Here is a 24978-nt window from a genome sequence, read left to right on the forward strand (position 1 = left end):
CCTCCGCCGCAGCCGTCGCAGCGTCCCCGCCCCGTTCCGCCCCCTTCGCGGCGCCCAGAGATCATAGGCCGCCGGCGTCCGGCTGCCAGTAGTCGAGGAGCGGAAGCCGCTTTCCTGAAGCGGGCTTGGGTGCTCCGCAGCCCGGCCGGCTGCTGAACCGCAGCTTCCGGCAGCCGCTGCAACGGCTAGGCGCGGGAGGGCGCCGTAACCGGGCGGGCGTCCTGAACGTGCAACCCCGCCGAGGGAGGTGGCCGTAGCGGTCGCGCTCGGGCGCCCCGTGCGCCGCGCTCCATGCCCGTGTGGTGCTGCCGCTGCTCCCTGGCCGGTCATTTCAGGTGACTTCTCCACCGTGGAAGAAAAGGGGGCAGGCGGAGGTTAGAGTGCTGCGGGGCCCTGCGGCAGGGCAGGGGCCGAAATGGGTAGAGGCCGCGCGGGTTAGGGAGTCGGGGACGGGTCGGGGGTGGAAGGCAAGCGCCTGAATTGCAGAGGCCTCCCGCCTCGGCTGCTGCTTCCTCCTGGTTCCTTTCTAGTCGAGGTTCCCCGCCTTGGCTCCTGGCTCTGGGGGACTCTCCTCTGTTGTCCCCTTTTCCTTTCCCTGGACCGTACTAGTCACGGGACTGCGGGACCGGCTAGGCCCGGATCTAGTCGGTTACGGCGAACTGAGACTTAAAAGTAGTGCAAAGTTTTAGTGAAGGGTTGTGAGGTTCTCCCAGCCCCACACACACCTTAAACATTTTTTTTTCTTAAAAAAAAAATCTAATAACGTAAGTTACTGGGTTGAAGGGAGGCAGGGAGCTATGTTTAAAATGTGATGTTCTAGCTACAAATATGTTTCTGACTTTTAAGATGTCAGTCATTGTAAGTCATATATATTGTAGAAATTTGAAAAATGTCGCGATTCTAGACTAACATTATGAGGAACGTTTTTAGGGGTGATACGGATAATACATTTTAAAATAAAAGTTTATTTACTAGATCTAGCACAGTTGGCCAACATTTCATTCAGTTATGGAGAGAAAGACCGAAAGCAATTTGAAACTAGTTTTAACCTTGTGGTGAAGAAAAGATAAGCTTAGCGAAGACTTTAGTGAAGTGCCTTGCCTTATATATACACGAATGTGCTAGAATAATGATATGCAAAACTTCTTTTGTAAAATATGAAATTCTGATCAGAGTTCTTAAATTGGGCTGCATATATAGACTTTAGGTGGCCAGTGAACTTGGATGTAAAGAAAGGTACCAGGAATTTTCACTCAACTTTAACCAAAATCTGTTTTCTTCAACTGTGAATATAAGCAGTAAATCACAGTAGTATTTGTGACTTTGTCATCAATAGAAATCACAAATATTTTCATACCACATTAATTGTTGCAGATACCTAGAAATACTGTTTATTTATTTCTTCAAGATTACAGTAATTATTTTACATCACTGAACTTGTTATTTAATACAATAGAGGAATACATAAAAACATATTCCAAGTTTACTTTTTAGTTTCCTTGTAAATCCTGTTATGTGTTTAATAATATTATTCAAAGAAGAGGTCCAGAGGCTTCACCAAATTGCAAAAGGTGTGTAAGGCACAGAAAAGACTCAGAATTCCTGTTGAACTAGAGCAGCAATCCAGGCTTGCCTACCTTCTCAGTGAGTTTTGTAGGAGTCTCTAAATTCTGGATATTAAAAATTATTTTATGTAATAAACTGCTGGATATTAAATTCTAGGCAAATTTGTGTGGTGCTACTTGACAGTGATTTGAGAGTATCAGATCCACTTTGGAGAACTTTAGAAAACAAGTTCGCCTAGTGAAAACTTGTTAAACTGAAGCCCCTGAGAAAATAATATGCTTTTTAGAAAGTACTGTCCAAAAGCCTTTTGACACCTTTTGGTACAGTTGAATTCTAAGGACACAGCTTGGGATTCATACGTGTTCAACTAACCCTAGGTAGTAAATATCATGTGCTTACGTCCTTGTACAGAAATGTGGAGGAGGAGGTGAAAACAATGTATTTGCTATATTTTGATCTTGAGGGATAAGGGAAAACAAGCCTGCTAGCCAAAGAATTAAAATTGTGATTGATAAACCATATTTCCATTGTATAAACAGCTCTATCTTATCTAAAATTTAAAAAAGAAAACGTTTATTTAATAATTAAAACATTTCCTTAGAAGAAGGTTTATAATTTACTAGCACAATTTTTTTTTTGTGAGTAATCTCATTAGGAGCACATTTTAAAACCAATAGTGACAGTGTCTACATTTTGGATCTTGCCTTATATCTGAAAGAATAAATATTGTGAGAGAACTGTCTCCTAACTTTCCAAGGAAGAAAACTTCCATACTTCCTGTTCTAGAAGATAAAGAGTGTGACTGACTTCCTTTGTGACTTTAGAACCTTCTTTTCTTATGGTAATATCAATTTGGTAAAAATCTAAGCTCATGCTTCCAAAGACTAAACTCAGGTAGTAAAGCATTTCATTTTGAAGGATCATTTAGAAAAGTATTGCTGGTGTGAGAAAAGTGTTTTGTTATTCAAATATTATGTCTGTGCCATCCTTTTAAATTTGTTTTGAGTCTTTGGACCATAATGTTTCAAAAACACAACATGGAAGGCATCTAAAATCATCTGAAATTTCAAATAGTCTTCTAATTTGATGCCTAAGAATAAGGTAACTATTTCTGCATATGTGTAAAGTGCTGTTCTTTACTATTCCTAAAATTTAATTATATTTTCCAATTTACTGCCTCAAAGGAAAAGTAGATTTTTTTAAAGTAGATTTTTTTATTACTCAAGTACTTGTTTTAAATAGAACAAACATTCAGCAAATTGGATATCTGCAGTGGAAATTTTCACTGTTCATAGACCTGTGAACACAGTATGCATATAGTATGCATATACTGTAAAATATGTACAGCAATACTAAATTTATAGTTTAGACTCTGAATTTTTTAGAAAGAATACTTACTAATAGGTCTTTGTTTCATTGTTGCTTTATGTAAATTCAGTGAACCTTATTTTCATTTCTTCTCTTGGTTCAGTTTTTCATGCCTGTGTTAAACCAGTATTTATCAAGTACCATGCAAGTTTATTACAAATAGTTTATACCAATATTATGGATTATATACACAAAGATTATACCTATGACCAGTTAGTAGAAAATCAGAACAAATTACATATACTCTGGAGAATTAAGATAAGCTAAAACTTTGGCTGTATATACTCTACTTGAGTCTTGGGAGAGACTAGTGTCAAATTGCTTGAGGCCCACACACACACACAAAACCTACTAGATCTAGTAAATGAATTCAGTGATATTGCAGAATACAAGATCAACATACAAAAATCAGTTGTATTTCTGTACACTTACAATGAACAATCTGACAGTGAAATTGATAAAACAATTCAATTTATACTAGCATCAAAGAGAATGAAATATTTAGGAATAAATTTAACAGAAGAAATGTGAAAGTTGTACATTGAAAACTAGAAAACATTGAAAAGAATGAAAGGAGGCCTAAATAAATGGTAAGGAATCCCATGTTCATGGATTGAAAAGCTTAGTATTCTTAAGATGGCAATAATGGCAATATTCCTTGAATTTATCTACAAATTCAGTGTAATCCTATCAAAATCCTAGCTGCCTTTTTTTTTTCAGAAATTGATGAGCAGATCCTAAAAGTCACATGGAATTACAAGGAACCCAGAATAGCCAAGACAATCTTGAAAAAAGAACAAAGTTGGAGGATTCACACTTCCTAATTTTACAACTTACTACAAAGAAACTGTAATCAAGACAGTGTTACGTTGGCATAAAGATAAACATAGATCAATGGAATAGAATTGAGAGTCCAGAAATAATTCCCTTCATTTGTTGTCAGTTGATTTCTGTGGGATCCCAAGACAAAAGGGAAATATCAGTCTTTTCAACAAATGATGCCAGGACAGATGAATATTCACAAGCAGAAGAATGAAGTTGGACTGCTACCTCATACTATATATAAAAGTTAACTCAAAATGGATGAAAGACCTAAATTTAAGAACTAGAACTATAAAACTCATAGAAGAAAACAGGTTTGTAATCTTAGATTAGGCAGTGCTTTCTTAGATATGACACCAAAAGTACAGCAACAAAAGAAAAAAATAAATTGGACTTGATCGAAAATTAAAACTTTTGTGATTTAAAAGACAATATAAAGAAAGTGAAAAGACAACCCACAAAATGGGAGAAAATATTTACAAATCATATATCCAAAAAGGGACTTGTATCCAGGACATATAAAGAATTTTTTTAACTCAACAATAAAAAAGACAGCCCAGTTGGAAGGTGGGCAAATAATTTGAATTATTCTCCAAAGAAGATACACAGATGGCCAATAAGCACATGAAAAGATGCTTAACATTATTAGTCATTAGGGAAATGCTAATCAAAACTGCAATGAGATGCTACTTTACACCTACTAGAGTGGCTAAACTAAAAAACACAAAAAATAACATGCTGGTGAGGATGTGGAGACATTGGGACCCTCATATCACTGGTGGGAATGTAAGATGATGCACACTTGGGAAAATAGTTTGCTAATTCCTCAAGATGTTAAACATAGCGTTTATGGCCCCGCCATTGCATGCACTCCTAAGAGAAATGAAAACATTTATCCACACAAAAATTTATATGAATGTTCATAGCATATTTGTAATAGCCAAAAAGTGGAAACCGTCCAAATGTTTATCAGCTCATGAGTGGGTAATATACAATGGAATATTATTCAGGCATAAAAAGGAATGAAGTACCAATGTATCCTACCACCTGGGTGAACCTTGAAAACATGTTAAGTGGAAGAAGCCAGACACAAAAGGCTACATAATGTATGAGGAGTTCCACTTATTTGAAATTTCCAGAGTAGGCATCAGTAAGACAGTAGATTAGTGGCCGCCAATGGCTGCAGGGAGGGAAGAATGAAGAATGAGTGCTAAGGGGTGCAGCATATACTTTTGGGGTGATAAAATTTCTCTGAAGTTATTGGTAGTGATTGAAAAACCTTGTGACTACTTAGAACCCTGAATTGTACACTTTAAAAGGGTGAATTTTGGACTTCCCTGGCAGTCCAGTGGTTAAGTCTCCGTGCTTCCACTCCAGGGGGCGTGAGTGCAATCCCTGTCAGGGAACTAAGATCCCACATGCCAAGTGGTGCCGCCAAAAAAAAATAAATAGAAGGGTGAATTTTATATGTGAATTATATCTCATTAAAGGTCTTTTTTTTTAAAGCATTACCAAGTTCCCTCTATTTATTGGTTTAAGGCCTGATCAGATGATCTGTTGTTTTTCTGATGTTTTTGAGCTCTTGAAAACTTTGTCTTTCTTGATAGAAGCCTAACAGAGGAGGCATTTTATTTCTAATTGTCTTAACCTCTTTTTTCTTAAGTATAAACCAATTATTTGAGAAGACTAGTCCAGTGTAATGAAAGATCCTTGTAAAATGTATAGTCGGGGTTGGTGGTGGTGGGATGAATTGGGAGATTGGGATTGACATATATGATTGGGAGATTGGGGTTGACTAATATGTATAAAATAGATAAATAATAAGAACTTGCTGTACAAAAATAAATAAAATTCAAAACAAAATGTATAGTCAATTTATAGAATTGATAGCTATATTAAAATTCTGAGGCCTGCAAGAAAAAAAAAAGGTTTCTTGAGACATCTTGACTTAGAATATTAAATGCTTCTTAATAAGTTATTAAAAAAATGAATTCTACTGTACCTTTAAGTAAAAGTGATTCGGAGTTTAAGCCAACACTTCTAGCCATGATTTTTTTGTTCTTAAGGAATTTAAATATTAAATATTTGTTTCACAGTGTTTATTTTTAGACTTAAGAAACTGATCAAGGCATTTTAGATCATTGAGTTTTGCTTATAAAATCAAATATGGTAGTAACTGCTGAAGTACCTTCATTCAGTCATTCAGAGGATTATCAGTTTGCTCTCAGAGTGTACAGGATATCAGATAATATTCAAGTATCTAGTTTAATATTTATATAGTCTCAAGTTGACTCTAACCCCCAGCATATCTGCCCTTTTATTAATGTGAAACATTTGTTAGGGTTTGAAGAAGGAGACATCTTTTTAATTATCAGAATCTTAGAGTGATGATCATTTTTATTAATTAAATTCCAGGTTATATATATGGAAGCAACAGTGTTTGAGATAGGGATGTCAGGAGGAGACTGGCCATGATGTCTGCATCTCATGAAAAAGAACTGTGGCCTTTACAACCACCATAATATTAACGAGGCCTGGATACCTAAAAGGACTAATCAGAAGCATCCAAAGGAAGCTGGGGAACCTGTCCTGGGCACACACTTTGGAGAAATATCAGGGACAGGCTCAAGTATAATATATCCTTGTTGAGTTCAGTTGTCAAGAAGCAGAAGGCAAGACAGCCAGTACATCTGGATCTGATCAGTGGTGGGAGTTGGAATGCTCTGAAAGGGATGGATTGAGCATAAGACTTCTTTCAGGGGCAGGCTTGCAATGTGAGGAGGGGCTTTCCTAAGTAGCCATATCCAAAGGGTATCAGTTCTGGCCAAAAGGGGCCATGTATTGTTAGGGGAGCCCAATTACTGGGGGTGGGAAATCTATCAGTGTATCCTGGGGAACTCTGCCCTATCCTGGGGTAGTTCGGGAACTTGGAAGGTTATAGGGAAGCAGAAATTTTGGTCTCTGCCTAATTCTTTCCATGTGTCATCCTCGCCCAAGGATCAGTGAGTCCTGTGAAATAACTGATCCATTCCCATGTTTATCATTTTAGGAATAGTAATAAGCACACTCACCCACTGGTCAGTACTGTTTAATATTTTCAGACATTGGCCTGTTTCTGACTATATGAAAATGAAAAATAATTCAGGAATTCTGTTCTGAAGTTATCTCTAGTATAATGCAAAACTAACTGTGTTCAAAGGATACTCCATTTATTACATGAGCTTGTCAGAACGCCAAAACTAGTTTCTAGGGAGGCAGTTGGGAAAGAAGGTAGACTGGAAATTAATGTTAAGATCTTTGCATTTTTCAGTATCTCTTTGAGAATAAGATGTATAAACCTTATTTTTTTACCAAAATGCACCATTTGTAATATATAAGTTCAGTAACTTTTCCTTAAAGTATTATGTGACTGTTTTTTCCCAAATATACTACCTCTATTGCAGTCATCTTTTTATTAATGAGAAAAAAGTGAATGAGAAACTTTCCAGTCCTAGGAGATCTCAGAATTATAAAAATCCCTAATACACTGTTATGTCTTTGGTCATTAAAAATAGCTTCTTATTTAAGACTTGCCTTCAAGGCATTAAAGAGACATGAGCAGCTACATTCAGCCCTCCATATCCACATGTTCTGCCTCCATGGATCCAACCAACTGCAGATGGAAAATATTTGGGAAAGAAAAAATTCCAGAAAGTTCCAAAAAGCTAAACTTGAATTGGCTGCATGCAGGCAACTACATACATAGCATTTACATTGTATTAGGTGGTATAAGTAATCTAGAGATGGTTTAAACTATGTGGGAGGATGTAGGTAGGTTATATGCAAATAGTATGCCATTTTATATAAGGAACTTGAGGATCCATGGATTTTGGTATTTGGGGAGTGAGGGTGGGGTTCTGGAACCAACCCCCCTTGGATACCGAGGGACCACTGTATTTAGGATTTCTAGCAAAGTGGTGTACATTGACGTGGCTAAGGTACTAATTTGAAAGCATTAATCAAAAGGATTTCCTTTTCTCCTTTTATGGAACTATTGAATATTTTATGGCCTAAATAAAATCTGAATAAAGACAGATTTTTATAAAGGCTATATTGACTGTATATCTGTTGTTTTGTTTTTGTTCCATATTTTCCTTTTAAAAGAAACTATAGTGACCCTGAAACTGAAGGAGAGATTTTTAATTCCTTAGTGCAATATTTTGGTGATAATTTGGGGCGAAAAGTTAAAGCTATGCCATTAGTTGAAGAAACTTCTTTACTTGAAGATTCATCAGTGACTTTGCCTGTGGTAGTAATAGGTAAGTTTTATTGCATTTTATCTCTTAAAATTACAGTTCTGATCCTTACTACTTTTATAAATGCACAGTTGCATAGCATAAGTTCTTAGGATTGTATTGAAAAGTATTCTTAGGTTGCTTAATATTTTTAAATAACCAATAACCAAATCCTTGGAGAGAGGAATTGGTTGATCTGATATTAGATTCTGTGTTAGAATAGAACATTTTTTCATTGAAGGGTTGATATTACTCTATTATTTTAAAATATCAGTAGTCTATCAGTTGTGTTACTTATATGACAGTGTCATGATAATGATGATAACCAATGTTATTAGAGCCCTGTATAGAGCATTCTGTGTACATTATTGGATTATGCCTTAAAACGCTATAGCCCTCTGAGGTTGTAGGGTATGGACAGACAGGGAAACTCAGTAGTTGAGTAACCTGTGCAAGTTAGTAGTCAGTGCTCAGTTAGTAAAGAACATTATAGTACTCTACAGTTAGGTTTATAATATTTTAACCATATGTTACTATTGTATATCTATTGTACCACCTCAATAGATAGGTATATAAGATTAAAAATTAAGTTATTAATAAAACCTAATTCAAAATTATAAAATTTTATGATTTTGTTTTATTGCATGTATTTAATTACCTGTCATATGTATCTTTAATATTCAAACTCATGAAGTTTGACAAGTACTATAGTGTGAAACCAAGCCAAAGGAAGGAATTATGGGACATAATGTACCTTGATGGCATACAACTTCCTTAGTTTCTTTGACTTGTTTCAAGTTAATGGAGAGGAAAGTCCTGTGCTCTGTCTGGCATATTGACATCTCTCCATAGGAGATTCAGTAAAGGAAGGAAGGAAGGAAAGCAAGATAGTTCTACACTAGATTCCCCTCTAGGGGAGCTGACAGTGTTTGCAGTATTTCTCATCCAAGATATCTTGGAAACTAAATCTCACGTTCATTTCCCACTTATATCCAACCCTGGTTTTCCATCCTGGATGTCTTGCCATAGGCAAAGGAACCTATGTCTTCTTGTTCTAGTTGGGCTATGGCAGGGTCAGAAAAGGAAAAACTACTTTCATCTGCACCTTACTTCCCCCAAAACAATCTGTTCCTATTTTGCTTCAGCTAGCCAAAGCGTAGCTTAACCTCATGTATATAGGGCTATTATTGCTGGCAGTAGCACTGCCAGCTGATCATAATAAAGGGCTAATTTCCTTAATGTATGTAATTGGTTTTCTGTTGCTGTCATAACACATTACCGCAAACCTGGTGGCTTTAACAACATAAATGTATTTAACTGTTCTATAGAACAGAAGTCCAACAGTGGTCTCACTGGGCTAAAATCAAGGTATCAGCAGGGCTGCATTCCTTTTGGAGGCTCTAGGGTAGATAGAATGTTTCCTTGCTTTCCCAGTTTCTAGAGGCTAGTATTCCTTGGCTCCTGGACCCCTTCTGCATCTTCAAAGCCAGCAGTGTTGTTTCTCTTTTAACCTTTCATAGTTATGGTTCCTCCTTACCACAGGTGGGAAAGGGTCTCTGTTTTTAAGGACTTGTGTGATTAGATTGGGCCCACCTGGATAATCCAGGCTACTCTCTCTAGCTCACCGTCCTTAATTTAATCACATCTACAAAGTCGTTTTTCTCTGTAAGGTAACACGCTCAGGTTCTTGGGGTTAGGAATGGGAAATCTTTGGGAGTTGGGGCACATTCTGCCTGTGTATATATTTCTCTATGAACTGTTTATTTGTATTCTTTTTGTATTGTCTTTTTTTTTTTTTTTTTTTTTGCGGTACGCGGGCCTCTCACTGCTGTGGCCCCTCCCGTTGTGGAGCACAGGCTCCGGACGCGCAGGCTCAGCAGCCATGGCTCACGGGCCCAGCCGCTCCACGGCATGTGGGATCTTCCCGGACCGGGGCACGAACCCGCGTCCCCTGCATCGGCAGGCGGACTCTCAACCACTGCGCCACCAGGGAAGCCCTGTATTGTCTTTTGAGTGTTATTTCTTTTTGATTCTTTGAGATATTAACTCCCACTATTTTTCGTATAGTCAGTATTTATTTTAATAGGCTTTATTTAGAGCAGTTTAAGTCTATAGGAAAATGAAACAAATTACAGAGAATATTTCTGTAAATACTCTCCCAACCCCCTTTTATACCTTTTATTAACATCTTTATTATATATTCCTTTTCTTCTCCTTCCCAACCCCCTTTTATACCTTTTATTAACATCTTGCTTTGGTGTGGTACATTTGTCACAATTGATGAACCACTGTTTTTATACATTATTATTAACTAAAATCTATAGTGCACATTAGGGTTCACTCTTTGGGTTGTACAGTTCTATGGGTTTTGCTGGGTGTATAATGTCATGTATTATAACATCATATAAAATAGTTTCACTGCCCTAAAAACCTCCTGTGTTCCACCCATTAATCCTTTCCTTCAACTATCAAACCTTGGTAACAACTGATCTTTTACTATCTCTATAGTTTTGCCTTTTCCAGAATGTCATATATATGGAATCACTGTATGTAGCCTTTTCAGACTGGCTTATTTGACTTAGCAATATGCATTTAAGATCCTTCTCTCTGTCTTTTCATGGCTTGATACTCATTTCTTTTTATCACTGGATACTATTGCATTGTATGGATGTTTCAGTTTATCCATTCGCTTATTGAAGCACATCTTGGTTGCTTACAGTGTTTGACATTTATGAGTAAAGTGCTGCAAACATTTATGTGCAGATTTTTGCATGGCCATTAAGTTTTCAACCCACCTAGGAGTGTGATTGCTGGGTCATATGGTAAGACTATGTTTAGCTTTTTAAGAAACTGTCAAATTGTCTTCCAAAGTGACTGTATCATTTTGCATTCCCAGCAACTATGAATGAGAGTTCCTGTTGTTCCACATCCTTGGAAACATTTGATACTGTCTGTGTTTTGGGGTTTAGCCATTCTGATAGGTGTGTAGTATCTTGTTTTAATTTGCAGTTCTGTAATGATATACAATGTTGAGTAATTTCTCATATGCTTATATTCCATCTCTATACCTTGAGGTACAGAGCTTTTCCCTACTTTTTAATTGATTGTGTTGGTGGTTTTCTTATGGTTGAGATTTAAGAGTTCTTTGTATATGTTAGAAACAAGTACTTTATCAAATACATGTTTTGCAGATATTTGCTCCTAGTCTGTGACTTGCCTTTTCATTCTCTTAACAGTTACTTGGCAGAGCATAAGTTTTAAGAAGTCCTGCATATCAGTTTTTTTCTTTCATAGATCTTGCTTTTGGTGTTATATCTAAAAACTCATTACCAAACCCAACGTCACCTAGATTTTCTCATAGTTATTTTCTAGATGTTTTATAATTTTATGTTTTATATTTAGGTCTATAATCTGTTTTAATTCATTTTTATAAAGTTAGTATCTAGATTCACATTTTTTACATGTGGATGTCCAGTTCTAGTACCATTTGTTGAAAAGATTATCCTTTCTCCATTGCATTGCCTTCGCTCTTTTGTCAAAAATAAGTTGACTGTATTTGTGAGGATCTATCTCTTGGCTGTCTATTCTGTTCCATTCATTTATATATTCTTTCATTTCCACACTGTCTTATTGACTGTAGTTTTACAGTAAGATGAAGTTGGATGGTATTAGCCCTAATTTTGTTCTTCAATATTATATTGGCAGTTCTGGGTCTTTTGCCCTTCCATTTAACTTTAGAATCAGTTTGCCAATATCCACAAAGTAACTTGCTGGGATTTTTATTTTGATTGCATCAAATCTGTAGATCAAGTTGGGAAGAACTGACATCTTAACAATATTGAATCATTCTATCCATGAACATGGAATAGCTTTCCATCAATTAGATATTCTTTGATCTCTTTCATCAGAGTTTTGTGGTTTTTCTCATTTAGATCTTATGTGAATTTTGTTAGACTTATACCCAAGTATTTCTTGCAAATATAAGTGGGGTTGTGTATTTAATTTCACATTCTACTTGTTCATTACTGGTCTGTAGGAAAGCAATTGACTTGTATATATTAACCTTTTTCATGCAACATAATTGCTTGTTACTTCCAGGAGGTTTTTTTTGGTAAATTCTTTGGGACTTTTGACATAGATAATCATGGCATTTACAAACAAAGACAGTTTTGTTTCTTCTTTCCCAATCTGTATACCTTTAATTTCCTTTTCTAGTCTTAGTGCATTAGCTGGGATTTCCATTAAGGTGTGTGATGAGTAGGAATGGTGAGAAGAGACATCCTTTTCTTGATCTTATAGGGAAAACCCCCCTAATTTCTCACCATTAATTATGATGTTAGCTGTAGGATTTTTGTAGATACTCTTTGTCGAGTTAAGGAATTTCCCCTCTGTTGTTTGTTGAGAGTTTTTACATGAATAAGTGTTGGGTTTTCTCAAATGTTGTTTTCTATTTCTGTTGGTATCATGATTTTTCTTTAGTTTTGTCTCTTTCTTTTTGATTCAAGGAAATTAGCTCTTTACCTCAGATCTTAACTCCCAGTATTTGCCATTTAAAAAAAATTTTATGAAGTCAAATGGTTTATTTTCCTTTCTGTCTTTTGAGTTTTGTGTTGTACTTAAAGGCTTCTTGCTACAGCATTATAAGTAGAAATATTAACCTCTTTCCTAATATTATGATGTTACTTTTCATGTTTATATCTTTGAGCTTATTTTATTTGGGGCAAAATATTAGACAAGGAACAGGATATTTTTCTGATGGCTTACAGTTGTCCCAGATAGATTAAATTTTTGGTAGATGGATATAATAGAGAAGTGGCAACCCAGACTAAAAGAACTACAGAAATCAAAGTAGTTGTTGGAGTTCAACAACAACAAAAAATCCAGTTTGGTTTTGGGTAAAGGATATAGAAATACAGGAGGGAAATTATTAAGAGGTGGGACTTGAAAGATGGTTGAGACCAGAACATGGAGAACACTGGATAGAAGAAACAAGCAATGAAGGGCTTTGGGTAGAGTGGGTAACATAGCGCGGGTAACATAATGAGAACTCTGTTATGAGAACTCATTTGAATGTAGAATGTGAAATGATTTGAAGTAGGTGAATCTTGAAGAGGAACAAGAAGAGATTTTTGTCTTCTGAGTGAGAATATATGAGTGAGAATAACAAAGGCAACTGAATGGATATAGGTGACAAAATACGTTTAAACCAGAACCTGATTAACTTAGGATTTTCCTGGTAAGTATCATACCAGCAAAGGAATGAGGTTTAAAGGAGAGGCCACCAAAATGGAAGAACTCATGAATTTGCTTTTGAACACATTGTGATTAAGTTATTAGTGGTTCAGTGAGGTGAAGAAGTGGCATATGGAAATTTGGGATATATTTTTGGGGTAAGAGGTCAGCCTAGATATCTAATTTTGAGGGTTAGTAGCATAGAGAGTTGAAGCTTTGAGTAGGTGAGACTCCCAAAAGAAAATAGGAGAGAAGACAAAAATCTTCTCTTGTGAATACTTGGCTTTGAGAGTTTAGAGAAAGAAGAATTGGTGAAGGAGAAAAACCATCTGTGAAACAGAAAAGCCAAAGAACATGAGTATTAAGATGCAAGATACACCCCTCTCCACCTTTTTTTTTTTTAATAGGAAATGGACCCTCAGGAATCTGCCTTTCTTATATGCTGTCAGGCTACAGACCATATTTATCATCAGAAGCAATACATCCAAACACAATCTTACATAGCAAATTAGAAGAAGCGAGACATCTTTCCATTGTTGATCAGGTATTATTTTTCACATGTTGATGCTTTTAAATTTATTTATACTGAGACAAGGTTAGTTTTCTACTATATAAGCATTGTATTTCTTAGCTGAAAACCTTTTCTTCTAAGTAACACCTAACATTTTAATTTTAGAATTGTAAATATATTCTGCTGAGTTGCTTCCATTTATTTTCCTGAATTAATTAGAGCAGAATTTCACAAATTATTTCCTGATGGAGTTTAATAGGTGCTCTATGCTCTGGTAAGTTTGGGAAATGCTGCTTTTTATTATTAGAGTGTCATGGTAGACATAGTAAGGCATACTAGCATATTAAAGGCATCTTCAAGTTTTATAGTAAAATGATCTGATTAGCTTTTTGAAACCCAACCTTTTCCCGTACTTATTTGACCAGAGAATCTATTAAGATCTCAAGGAATGTCAGTGTTTTGTAGCACACTCTATAGGAAATGCTGGATTACAATAATGGTCTTCACTATTATTATGTTAGCCGGAGTTTTTTTGTTTGTTTTTCCAAATTCTATCTGCCTTTTTTCTTTCTTTAAAAAAAAAAAATTCAGGACTTAGAGTACTTGTCTGAGGGCCTTGAGGGTCGATCATCCAATCCTGTTGCAGTACTTTTCGACGCACTTCTTCATCCAGATGCTGACTTTGGGTATGATTATCCATCCATTTTGCATTGGAAATTGGAACAGCATCATTATATCCCTCACTTAGTTCTTGGTAAAGGTCCACCTGGTGGAGCTTGGCATGTGAGTATATTTTCCTTAGCATTTTAGTGAATGTGAATTATTATACGTCATCTTGATAAGACCATTTTGATTCTTAAACATTATGATATAATATTATATATGATGATTACCACATCTTTATCTGAGAATTTTAATGTGTTTGGATAAATATGAATTAATTACTAGTAGAAATTAAGCCAAATTTGATTAGTGATAATGTCTTAGAATAAGTGTTTCTCTAAGAATTATACAGAAAATATTTCAAGATGTTTTGCATAGTACAACATTTTTAATTCATTTATTCATTGTAGAGTTTACAAAATTTCACACAGTATTTCATTCTAATATGTATTATTTCCCTACATTTTCAAGATCTTAAATGAAAAATGTAAAAGAAAAAAGTTTGTATTAGTCTGCTTGGGCTGCTAAAATAAAATACCATAGACTGAGTGTCTTAAACAACAGATTCACACTTTGAAGGCTGGAAAGTCCAAGATCAAGGTGCCAGATGATTCAGTTTATGGTGAGGGCTCTTTTTCTGGCTTGCAGACAGCTGCTTTCTTGCATATCCTTATGTAGCAAAGAGAGTGTGAACTCTCTTCTTGTAAAGCCACTAATCCTGTTATGAGGGCATCAGCCTCATGACCTCATCTAGCCCTAATTACCTTCCAAAGGCCCCATCTCCAAGTGCCATAACGTTGGGGGGTTAGGGTTTCAGCATGTGGATTTGGGGGGTGATACAATTCAGTCCATAGCAGAGGTTAAACCAGAGGACTATCGACATAAAGATTCAGCATATTTCATTAGCAGGCAGCAACTAATAATTATTCTTCACTCCTGTGTCCTTAGCAGTTAGTACAGTGTCTAGTGTGTGGTGAGTGCTCACTTGTACAAATAAATGTTAAATAATTTTTGCTGTGTTATGAAATAAAGACTTCATGGGAATTTTAACTTTAAATATAAAATCTTTAGTATAAACTTCAGTTGGATATTCCTATATTAGTGCAATGTTATATGGCTAAAAGTTGTTTACATTTATCAAATGATTGTTTCAGAGTATTTGGGGACTTTATAGATTATATCACTGACTTTTTCATCTTAATTACCTTTATAGTAATGGATAGCAACTATCAAAATATCTGTGCCTTTTAGCTTACATGTTTATATTTGCTTTGTTAATAAGTAGCATTCTTAATAAAACTGCATTTATTGGAAAAGCCATAATATATTTTTTAAGTTTTTAGAGAACCTTCTATAAATTCCTGAGGTTTTATTGTACATATATATTTTCTGCTTGGAAAATTGTGCAGGCAATATTTGATCTCTGTTACTTCATTTCTCCCACTTACATTCAGGAAAGTTAAAGTATGGATAAGCCTTGATTACTAAAAACATATTTGAATCAGTGCTAAAGCGATATATACCTGAAACTTGGTTCTAATCCTAGTATCAGGCCCAGCCTGCTTCAAAGCAGTGGCAACTTGCTACATTCTCTTCCTGTGGTGATCTTGTACTGTCACAAATAATATGACTTTATAAGCCGTAGCACATAGTAAGTGCTCTGTAAATGTTAGCTAATAATAATAACAAGTCCCATTCCCAATACTGGGCTGTGTAGAAACAGGACAAGAAGTGTTCAGATAAAAGAAGGCATAGCCTAAAAGAGTTGGTTGAAAGAGATCATTGGGAAAGGTGCTTTTGGCCCTTGGGCTTTTCTTGCTTTGTACTGAGCAAAGTAGAAGTAGGGCAAGCTTGAAGGGGCTCACTTCCTTAAAGGCAGCATTAGCCTCAGCAGTGAGTCTGTTCTTAATCAGGCAACCACTAACTTATTTCCCTAGTTTTAGAAAGCGATGCCTGCTATATTGAAACCAGCTTAGACTTCACAATCATAATTGATTGGGGTGGGGGGGAAGCCATTTTGCTGCCCATTTAAAAAAATTTGTTGGGCTTCCCTGGTGACGCAGTGGTTGAGAGTCCGCCTGCCGATGCAGGGGACGCAGGTTTGTGCCCCAGTCCGGGAGGATCCCACATGCCACAGAGCGGCTGAGCCCGTGAGCCATGGCCGCTGATCCTGTGTGTCCAGAGCCTGTGCTCCGCAACGGGAGAGGCCACAGCAGTGAGAGGACCGCGTACCGCAAAAAAAAGAAAAGATTTGTTAATAATATTAAAATGGAAAGACATTTAAAGCGTTAGAAATGAATGAACTTTTCCCCTTTTGTTTAAAATGAAAATACTGATTTGCTCCTCTAACACGATATTCTGCATCTAATTATGTTGATTATAGGCATTGGGTAATATTGTAAATCTGATTTATAAATATATAGTTACATGAAAGAAGGAATATAGATACTACCAAGTGTTGAAAATATTTGAAAGTTAATTGGAATAAATTTCCAGAGGTGATTTACACAACCATTTAGGATTTATTAGAGCTCTGCTTATCCAGACTTAATTATAGTAAATGAGATGGCTTTGGTTAAAAAAAAAGAAAAAAAAACCTTGTTACTGATAAAATGTGTTTTTTGATTGTACATTTTTTATTCAAATAGAATATGGAAGGCTCGATGTTGACAATCAGCTTTGGAAATTGGATGGAGCTACCTGGACTTAAATTTAAAGATTGGGTATCTAGCAAACGAAGGTAAAGATAAAACTATTAAAATTTTGGTGTACAATGGGAGTCTGTCAGCAAATCTCAAACTAGCTGTGATCCTGTCTTAGATGAATAATATTGATGCATGTGTCTTTCAAATAAAACCTCTTTGCAGCAGTGGTTAGGAGCTAGTTTCTATTTAGAGATTTTATAAAACTAAGCACACAGAAGTAAGGGCTTGTCTACAGATTGTTAATCATAGTTTTATCCCACTCTCCTGTTAAACCACTCTGTTTTGTTACTTTCTTGTCCACCTACATATCCTTTCCTTATTTACTTATTTTTATGAGTGGATATATATAACTTATTTTTATGAATGGATATATAACTTCATGTATGCATATCTCATGTATACATACCTAAAGTATTTGACTTTTCAGAGTAGAAGAGTATATATAATGAATAATTTTAAAACGCTTAAGATTTATATGATCTGAAGAGAAACCAGAATATATATAATGAATAATTTAGAATGATGGAATAAAATAGAATCCGTGATGTGATTGCCTACTTGGCTGTAGAGGTGAATATTTAATAAGAATACTAAAATATGAGAATAGAAAATATGAAAATCCCCTAACACAACATTGTAAAACAACTATACCTCAATGAAAATTAATTTTAAAACAAAGAAAATATGAAAATCTCAACTTGAAAGAATAAAAGTTTATTTTGTATTTATTTGGGAGAAAGAACCCAAAATTTAAAAAGAAATATGAAAAGCCCTATCATTTTCAAGCCATTTTCATTCCTATAGATAGGAACTACTAATACACAGAATCTACTCTACTTTGCTGCCAGAAACAATAAATTAAAGCAGGAAGTTACTCAACCTTTGTTAGAACAGGGCTGTAATGTTTGAATGCTTGACTTTCTGCTAGATAGAAACCATGTTAATCTACAGTAATTATCCTTAATTTAAGAAGATTTAAGGAAAGTAAATTTAGACCAGAGTAAATTTAAACCTTTCAAATATGACTTTTGGGTTTTTAAAAAGGAATTTTATATGGGTTTGAAATGTTAAGTTGCAAAATCAGACAAATTGTACAAGTTCTTGATTTTCATAAGTAAGAAAGTGAAATTGCTCAACATATTTTTCCCTTTATGATGTGGGTAAGAAAGGGAAAGAAAGCTTTATGATTTACATACCAGAGTGTTCATCCTTCTAAATTGAGCATATTGTGTGTTTAAGTAATATGTGAAAATGAATCTTGTGATAAATATTAGCTTTAGTTCCTGCCCTTGCATAGTGTTAAGACTCTTAGACCTCTAGAGATTGGCAGGGTTTAAATCCTGACTCTGTACCTTCTAATGTTATGACCTTGGTCAAATAAACTAGCTATCAACTTCCTAGTTTGCAAAATGAAGATAATAATAACTATTACATAGGGTTTCTGTACAAATTGAGAGTTAATACATTCTAAATCTTAATTATTAGTCATTAAACTTTGAACTTCTTCCAGTTACAAGTTACACTGAATTATGTGAAATGATTTGGTGTTTTTTCTGGGTTTTCTTGACCCCACTGCATGGCTTATGGGATCTTAGTTCCCCAACCAGGGATCAAACCCCGGCCCTCGGCAGTGAAAGCACGGAGTCCTTACCACTGGACCACCAGGGAATTCCCTGATTTGGTGTTTTTATTTCTACTTACTTCTAATTGGGGCATTGTTTAAGGATACTAATGCCCATTGCTTTAAATTTCAAGTGAAAAATAAAAGATGTATTAACGTGCTTTTTTCATAAAGAGCAGCTTATATTTATAGATCTCTTTATGAGTAGGAAAACACAGAGAGAGAACTGTTATCTACTTAAATATGATTTTGTTCAGCAAAAGACTGATCTGAATTATTTTTGGTCATTAGGAAAACAGAAAGCAACTTATTAAAAATCGTGTCTAGATATTATGTTTGAGAAGTATATGTATTGCAGTCAGACCTGTAATATCTCAATGGTTGTAAACAATTCAGTCAATGTTAAATAGAATACAGACTGAATAGTATAGCTATAGACTGAATTATTTAGATTACAATTGTGACATAGACTAAAATAGTCTAATTTTCAGATATCCACATTTTAATCCATTTATTTAATAAAAGTTTATTGATAAAGGCAGCTAATCTGAACAGATACTTATACAAGGCATTGGGGAAACAAAGATGCATTAAATACAATCTCTACCCTCATGGGACTTCCTCCATTGATAAACTATTAACATTTTTAAAGAAAAGGAAAGGCTTTCTTTCTTTGTAAAGTGTTACGGTAAGTGTTAGCTTTAGCTTGGACAGTCCAGAGGAATTAAAAAGATGTAATAGTTTACTAGATGGAGAAGTGCTAATCATGGAAACTAAAAGTATTATCCTCATAGAATATATTTCCTTTTCTTTTTATAGGAACCTAAAAGGGGATCGAGTTATGCCAGAGGAAATAGCTCGCTACTATAAACATTATGTAAAAGTCATGGGTCTTCAGAAGAATTTCAGAGAGAATACTTACATTACCTCTGTATCAAGACTCTACAGAGATCAAGTTGATAATGATGGTCAAGACAGAGATATTTCAACACAGCATTTACAGATAGAGAAGTCAAAATTTACCAAGAGAAACTGGGAAATCAGGGGTTATCAGCGAATAAGAGATGGTTCCCATATTCCCTTCTGTCTCTTTGCTGAAAATGTAGCTCTGGCAACCGGAACATTGGATTCTCCTGGCCGTTTGGAAATTGATGGGGAAGATTTTCCTTTTGTGTTTCATTCAATGCCTGAATTTGGAGCCGCTATAAGCAAAGGACAGTTGTGTGGCAAAGTGGATCCAGTGTTAATTGTAGGTTCTGGGCTTACCGCAGCTGATGCAGTACTGTGTGCTTACAACAATAATGTCCCTGTGATTCATGTATTTCGCAGACGAGTAACTGATCCAAGCTTAATTTTCAAACAGCTTCCCAAAAAGCTTTATCCAGAATACCATAAAGTCTATCATATGATGTGTACTCAGTCATATTCTTTAGACTCAAATCTTTTATCTGATTATACCAGTTTTCCTGAGCACCATGTGCTTTCCTTTAAGTCGGACATGAAATGCATTCTTCAAAATATCTCTGGATTAAAAAAAATATTTAAGCTCTCTGCAGCAGTAGTATTGATAGGTTCTCATCCCAATCTGTCCTTTCTGAAGGAGCAAGGGTGTTACCTGGGCCACAACTCAAGCCAGCCAATCACATGTAAGGGTAATCCTGTGGAAATAGATGCATATACATATGAGTGTGTTAAAGAAGCCAACCTTTTTGCATTGGGTCCTTTGGTTGGAGACAATTTTGTTCGATTTTTAAAGGGAGGGGCACTGGGTGTTACACGCTGTTTAGCTACAAGACAGAAGAAAAAAAAGCAGCATTTATTTGTTGAAAGAGGAGGAGGAGATGGGATAGCTTAGAGCAGGTTTACAAGTAATTTATATGAACACTTTACCATTAAAGATTTTTAATAGTGGTTTTACAGTGTACTGGCTTGAATTTTCTGAACTTGAATGAACTGAGAGAGCCTCAAGCTATAGTAACTATTTTTTAAAGTTACCAGAATTTGGTGTCCTAATTACATTATAATGTATCAAAGGTGTCAATTGTCAGACAAATAGAAACACTGCCAATTTGGTATACTTTAAGTTCTCACTTAACTAAAACATTCTTTTCTTCCAAGACTTATTTTTTGTGATCATTGTTGCTTATTTATGTTTGATTACAAAATATGACAGCATTGAATCTATAAAACCACAGTCATTAGGCCAGAGGTTTCCCTCACTTTATATATTGGGTCACCTTGCTGCTCAAAGCGTGGTTCAAAGATAGCATCAGCTTCATTTCTGGCTTGTTAGAAAGGTAGACTCTCAGGACCCACAACAGACTTACTGAATCAGAAATTACATCTTAATGAGATCCTCAAGGAATATGTATGCTTATTAAAGCTTGAGACACACCGGTCTAAAAGAAAATGGGATGTAAAAAGGTACAGATAGATGCTGAGGGTGGGTGGAAGTAGAGGGCATATACTACTCAGGTTTTATTTATTTTGAAATTATCAATTGTATAAATCTAATTTATTAACAAATATGGGCTTTTAAAATTTTTATTGTTGAAACCTTGACAGGTAATTCATAGTTTCAGCTTCTAATTTAAACAGTCCAATAATGTTGGCATATACTGAGACATCCAGGAACCTGCTGAGATATTTTTTAGAGATATATTCTCTAGTTAACTAGCATAATACTATTTGCAGTTCAATAAATTTTGAATGGAACAATTTATTCCTTTGTGAACACTGAGTTAAGTTCTGTCACTGAAACTTAAGATATTTGGGCATAAGTACTTATAATATTGCAATACTTTTTGAGTATTACCAGAATTATTAAACATTAAAATTGAAAAAGTTAAAACCTGTCTTTTCTATTCTCAAGGTGATTACTTTGAAATTTGTTCACTGGAGATGACATAGCATTTAATCCTTTGGTTATTTATTGAATTATGTTCTATCTTGATTTATATTTAGGTGTGCTTAATGTCTTGTGTTTTCATGCAGATCCCCAGAAATTTAGTATTAGACAAGAAAAGTGTTACTTGTGAAGTTCTCCATGGCAAATTGAATTTCTGAAGTCTTTTTCTCTCTTTTTTTTTGGTAAAATTTATTTCACCTGGAATGTGTTTATTCAAAGTCTATTTCTATTTATTTATTTATTTATTTATTTATTTATTTATTTATTTATTTATTTATTTATTTATGGCTGCATTGGGTCTTCGTTGCTGTGCACGGGCTTTCTCTAATTGCAGTGAGTGGGGGCTACTCTTCATTGCAGTGCGTGGGCTTCTCATTGCTGTGGCTTCTTGTTGCGGAGCACAGGCTCTGGGTGCGCGGGCTTTAGTAGTTGCGGCTCGCGGGCTCTAGAGCGCAGGCTCAGTAGTTGTGGCACACAGGATTAGTTGCTCTGTGGCATGTGGGATCTTCCTGGACCAGGAATCAAACCCATGTCCCCAGTATTGGCAGGTGGATTCTTAACAACTGTGCCACCAGGGAAGTCCCTCTTTTTTTTTTTTAGTATTAAAAAATGGACTAAAAGTATTTTTCTGTTCATGTTATTGCAATGTTATGTGCTTACAGAATAACAATTCACCTTAAAATAGAATTGTTTGGAATAGACATCTACAACTAGCTGTTTCAGATGAATTCTTACACTCTTGATAACTGTCATGTATGATTAACTTGGTTTTAGAAATGACTTACCCAGTTTTTATAATGGTAACTTTTTCAGATTAGTTTCACATCTATTGATATGGTATAACATCCTTTCATGCACTTGATTGAGCACTTTCTTGTTTGTTCTTTTGAGTTCTGAATGAGTTGGATTGGATGTTTTTCTTAATGTCGATTCTAAATTGAAAATGACATTGTTATAAAGATGGTTTCTAGGGAAGGATAAAAACTGTTGACATCCCCTTGTGTCTCAAAAGTTTTCTTTTACCCGACCAATAGCATTTTTGCAATGAGAGTATTCACATACACGCACAAAAAGACTTCAAGGAAAATAAAACTTCAGAAGGGCCCTAAAGGCCCTAAAGGCCCTGGTGAATAATTTCATTTTTAGCAACCTCACATTTCTCAATTCTCTCTCAGACCTAGCTGTCCTATGTTGCATGTAACATTAAAGCTTATTCTCTGATGTAATATACTCTTGTACTCTTAAGTTGATCAATTTCTGTCCCATAATTCCAAATCTTTCATTATTCATCAGTATCAACTACCTATTCAGGGAGGGAGGAAAGCACTAAATATTTTTACTAGTCATACCATGATGTGGGCATCTCTTTCATCCCTCAAAAGTCTAGCTCTTGAAAGAATGATTAAAAAGCAGAACCTCTTTGGGGTTTTGAAAATAATACAATAAAAATAAGATTTAGTCACGGCTCTGTGTTTTAAGCAGTCTGAGTATGTGAACTTTGTTGAACTTTATCTTTTTTTAAAGTGAAAGAAAGAAAAAAAAAGCCAGGCATTCAGTTGAGACCCCAAACAGGCCAATCCTTGGGAATACAGTTACTATAAATCCACATTACTCTAAAACCAGTCCTCAACAGGATCACACGTATTTGCCAGTAAATTAACTGCCTGCCACCACAGAACTGGACACTCTCTAAAGGAAGACAGCAAAATCCAGATCCTTAGCAACATCACAGCATCCACATTATACAATATGCAATAAAAAATTATTAGGTGTGAAGACAAGAAAGTGTGACATAACCAGAGAAAAAAGCCATCAAAATAGATCCAGAGGGCTTCCCTGGTAGCGCAGTGGTTGAGAGTCCGCCTGCCGATGCATGGGACACAGGTTCGTGCCCCGGTCCGGGAGGATCCCACATGTCGTGGAGCGGCTGGGCCCTTGAGCCATGGCCGCTGGGCCTGCGCGTCTGGAGCCGGTGCTCCGCAGCAGGAGAGGCCGCGACAGTGAGAGGCCCGCGTACCGCAAAAAAAAAAAAAAAAAAAAAAAAGATCCAGAGTTGACACAGATGTTACAAATAGCAGACAGCACTTTAAAAGCTACTATATAAATGTTTAAAATATTAAAAAAAAAGGTTTACATTGAGTGAATAGGTGGTGAGTTTCAGAACAACAAAAACAAAAACAGACAAACCCATATATTCTACAGCTGAAAAATACATTCTTAAATGAAAAATTCACTACATGGGCATAAAAATATACAAGACACTGTAGAAAAAAAGATCAATGAACTTGATAGGTTAATTGGAACTACTCAAACTAAAGCATAGCAAAACGATTTAAAAAAAGAAAAAAAACCCGACATATGAGATAAATAACAAATGGTCTAACCTGTATAGTTGGATCCAGGAGAGGAAGAGTGACGGGAGCAGAAAAATATATATGGAAAAATAAAGATTAAAAAATTTACAAATTTGATTTAAAAAATAAAAACTCACAGATCCAAGAAACTCAAGATGTAAACAGGATAAATAAAAGGAAACTGATCAATTGCTGAAAAAGATGAGAAATTTTAAAAAGCAGTCAGAGTTTGACACATAGCAGTGAACAATAAGAAGAATGAACAACTTACCAGAAAAATGTAATCAAGAAGACAGTGGAACAATGTCTTTAAAGTGCTGAAGTTTAAAAAAGGGTGTCAAACTAAAATTCTATATCCAGTGAAAATATCCTATAATGAAAACTGAAAAAATTTGATACCAGGAGATATGCACTACAAGAAATCTTAAAGGAGGTTCTTCACATTGAAGGTAGTGATATCTGGTGAAACATATATCTACATGAAGGAAAGAAATTCCAGAAATGAAAATTTTAAATTATTTTTCTAATTCCTTAAATTATTTAAAATCTAATTGACTATTAAAATGAAAATGACAGTGTTTAACCAGAAGAAAATTTAAAGCAGAAATTAAGAACTAAGGACATGTAGAAGTAAAATACGTGATAATTATAAGTAATGGGATGAATGGAAGTACACATTTATAAGATGTATATATTACACTGGAAGTGGTATGTTATTTAAGGTAAACTGCAATAAATGTATTCCTTACAGCAACTAGAGAATTTTATAAGGTGTGGCTGTAAAGCCAATAGAGGCAGTAAAGTAGAATACCAAAAAACATTTTAAAATTTGAATTTTTTCCTAGGTGCACAACATAGTGATTTGATATTTCTGTATATTACAAAATGATAAGCACAATAAGTCTAGTTACCATCTGTCATCATACAAAGATATTACAATATTATTGATTATAT

General features: G+C 35.4%; 1 protein-coding gene across 3 annotated transcripts; it reads left to right on the forward strand.

Moving 5' to 3' along the window:
• The first annotated feature begins 77 nt into the window (after positions 1–77).
• Positions 78–21616, forward strand: OSGIN2 (oxidative stress induced growth inhibitor family member 2). 3 transcript variants are annotated; one of them, XM_060127893.1, is made up of 7 exons: positions 78–335; positions 3655–4070; positions 7900–8054; positions 13670–13806; positions 14365–14556; positions 17085–17176; positions 19582–21616. In XM_060127893.1, exons 2-7 carry the CDS (start codon positions 3967–3969, stop codon positions 20615–20617), a joined length of 1716 nt encoding a protein of 571 aa, XP_059983876.1. In that variant the 5' UTR covers positions 78–335; positions 3655–3966; the 3' UTR covers positions 20618–21616. The 3 variants fall into 3 exon arrangements, with proteins under 3 accessions (XP_059983876.1, XP_059983877.1, XP_059983878.1); XM_060127894.1 differs by lacking the exon at positions 3655–4070; XM_060127895.1 differs by lacking the exons at positions 3655–4070; positions 7900–8054.
• Positions 21617–24978: the final 3362 nt, after the last annotated feature.

The sequence above is a fragment of the Lagenorhynchus albirostris genome, chromosome 17 (assembly GCF_949774975.1).
Source record: "Lagenorhynchus albirostris chromosome 17, mLagAlb1.1, whole genome shotgun sequence".
In the NCBI taxonomy this organism is placed as follows: domain Eukaryota; kingdom Metazoa; phylum Chordata; class Mammalia; order Artiodactyla; family Delphinidae; genus Lagenorhynchus; species Lagenorhynchus albirostris.

Excerpts from the sequence above, each read along its gene's own strand:
- OSGIN2 (XM_060127893.1), top strand. The coding sequence starts at position 3,967 with ATGAAGTTGGACTGCTACCTCATACTATATATAAAAGTTAACTCAAAA. Across the intron at positions 13,807-14,364 it reads ATCTTTCCATTGTTGATCAG|GACTTAGAGTACTTGTCTGA; the intron begins GTATTATTTTTC and ends AAAAAAATTCAG. Across the intron at positions 17,177-19,581 it reads TGGGTATCTAGCAAACGAAG|GAACCTAAAAGGGGATCGAG; the intron begins GTAAAGATAAAA and ends TTCTTTTTATAG.